General features: G+C 44.7%; 1 protein-coding gene across 1 annotated transcript in view; it reads left to right on the forward strand.

Annotated features, from left to right (window-relative positions):
- Positions 1 to 837, forward strand: part of LOC143293162 (UPF0764 protein C16orf89 homolog) — a 101,781-nt gene extending 100,944 nt beyond the window's left edge. Inside the window, exon 8 of the mRNA XM_076604086.1 lies at positions 635 to 837. Coding sequence (XP_076460201.1) covers positions 635 to 795 — 161 coding nt within the window. The 3' untranslated portion in view covers positions 796 to 837. The remainder of the gene's footprint in view (positions 1 to 634) is intronic.
- The last annotated feature ends 540 nt before the right edge of the window (positions 838 to 1,377 follow it).

A 1,377-nucleotide genomic window follows, 5' to 3' on the forward strand; every position in this document is an offset into this window, starting at 1 on the left:
TGTTTGTTTTTGTTTATGTTTGGGGTTTTCACTGAAATGATGTGCTTTTGGTTGATATTGTTGCGTTGGTTGTTGGGATCGGTTGAGCTTGTGTGTGTGTGTGTGTGTGTGTGTGTGTGTGTGTGTGTGTGTGTGTGTGTCTATGTATGTAGTGCCTGCGTGTATGTGTCTTTTTCTGTCTGTATGCCTCTCTCTCTCTGTGTGTGTGTGTGTGTGTGTGTGTGTGTGTGTGTGTGGTGTGTGTGTGTGTGTGTGTGTGTGTGTGCTGAAGCCGTTATTGCCAAACGCTGCTTCTGTTGCAAGGAAAGTGCTGTTACTACTATTACTGTAAATCCTGCTCCTGGTCTTCCACCTTCTCCTTTATTTCCTTCTTCTTGTTCCCCCCTCCCGACCCCTCCTCCTCCTCCTCCTTATCGTCCTCCTCCTCATCTTCTTCTTTTCTCATCCTGCTTGTCCTCCTTCACATTTCTCTTCTTCCTCTTGTCCCCCCCTCTCCTTCATCATCATCATCATCATCATCATCATCATCATCATCATCATCTTCTTCTTCTTCTTTTTTCTCATCTCTCACGCCCTCCTCCTCTTCCTCCTTTACATTTCATGTGTTGATGACAGTTTTGTGTCGCTGTTTCAGGGGGGCCGCATCACATCACGAAGAGAGAAGAGAGGCGGTTGGACAACGGGTGTCTATGCCACAGAACCACGGTAGCAGCAGGAGCACTGGTCCAATACGTGCGTTATTTGGTGGAGGAGTACGTGGCAGAAGTTAGCGCCAACATATCGGAAGCGAACTGAATGAGAATGGAGACAGAGACAGGAACTTGACAAGATGGGAATAAACGGCGTGTCATTAGAATGAACCATGCGTGTGTGGCGTTTTGGTGTGTGTGTGTGTGTGTGTGTGTGTGTGTGTGTGTGTGTGTGTGTGTGTGTGTGTGTGTGTGTGTGTGTACAGTTAAGTGCTCTTTGTCTTTTTCTGTTGCCTTTGTTTTAGTTTGATTGATACGTGTCTGTTTTGAAATTATGTTCTCATGTATCATGTCTACATTTTCTTTTTATGTTTGTTTGTGTGCTACTTTTAAGAGGTTTCTTGAATTTCTTGTACCGAATCATGAACGTTCATGATTGTAGGGTATTATCTATTTATTATGTATGAAGACTTGCCTCTCATCAACACAAATTTCGAATGGTGATTTCTTCTTCTTCTTCTGCATTCACTCGTTTGCACACGAGTGGGCTTTTACGTGTATGACCGTTTATACCCCGCCATGTAGGCAGCCATACTCCGTTTTCGGAGGCGTGCATGCTGGGTATGTTCTTGTTTCCATAACCCACCGAACGCTGACATGGATTACAGGATCTTTAACGTGCGTATTT

The sequence above is a fragment of the Babylonia areolata genome, chromosome 18, assembly GCF_041734735.1.
Source record: "Babylonia areolata isolate BAREFJ2019XMU chromosome 18, ASM4173473v1, whole genome shotgun sequence".
Classification (NCBI taxonomy): Eukaryota; Metazoa; Mollusca; class Gastropoda; order Neogastropoda; family Buccinidae; genus Babylonia; species Babylonia areolata.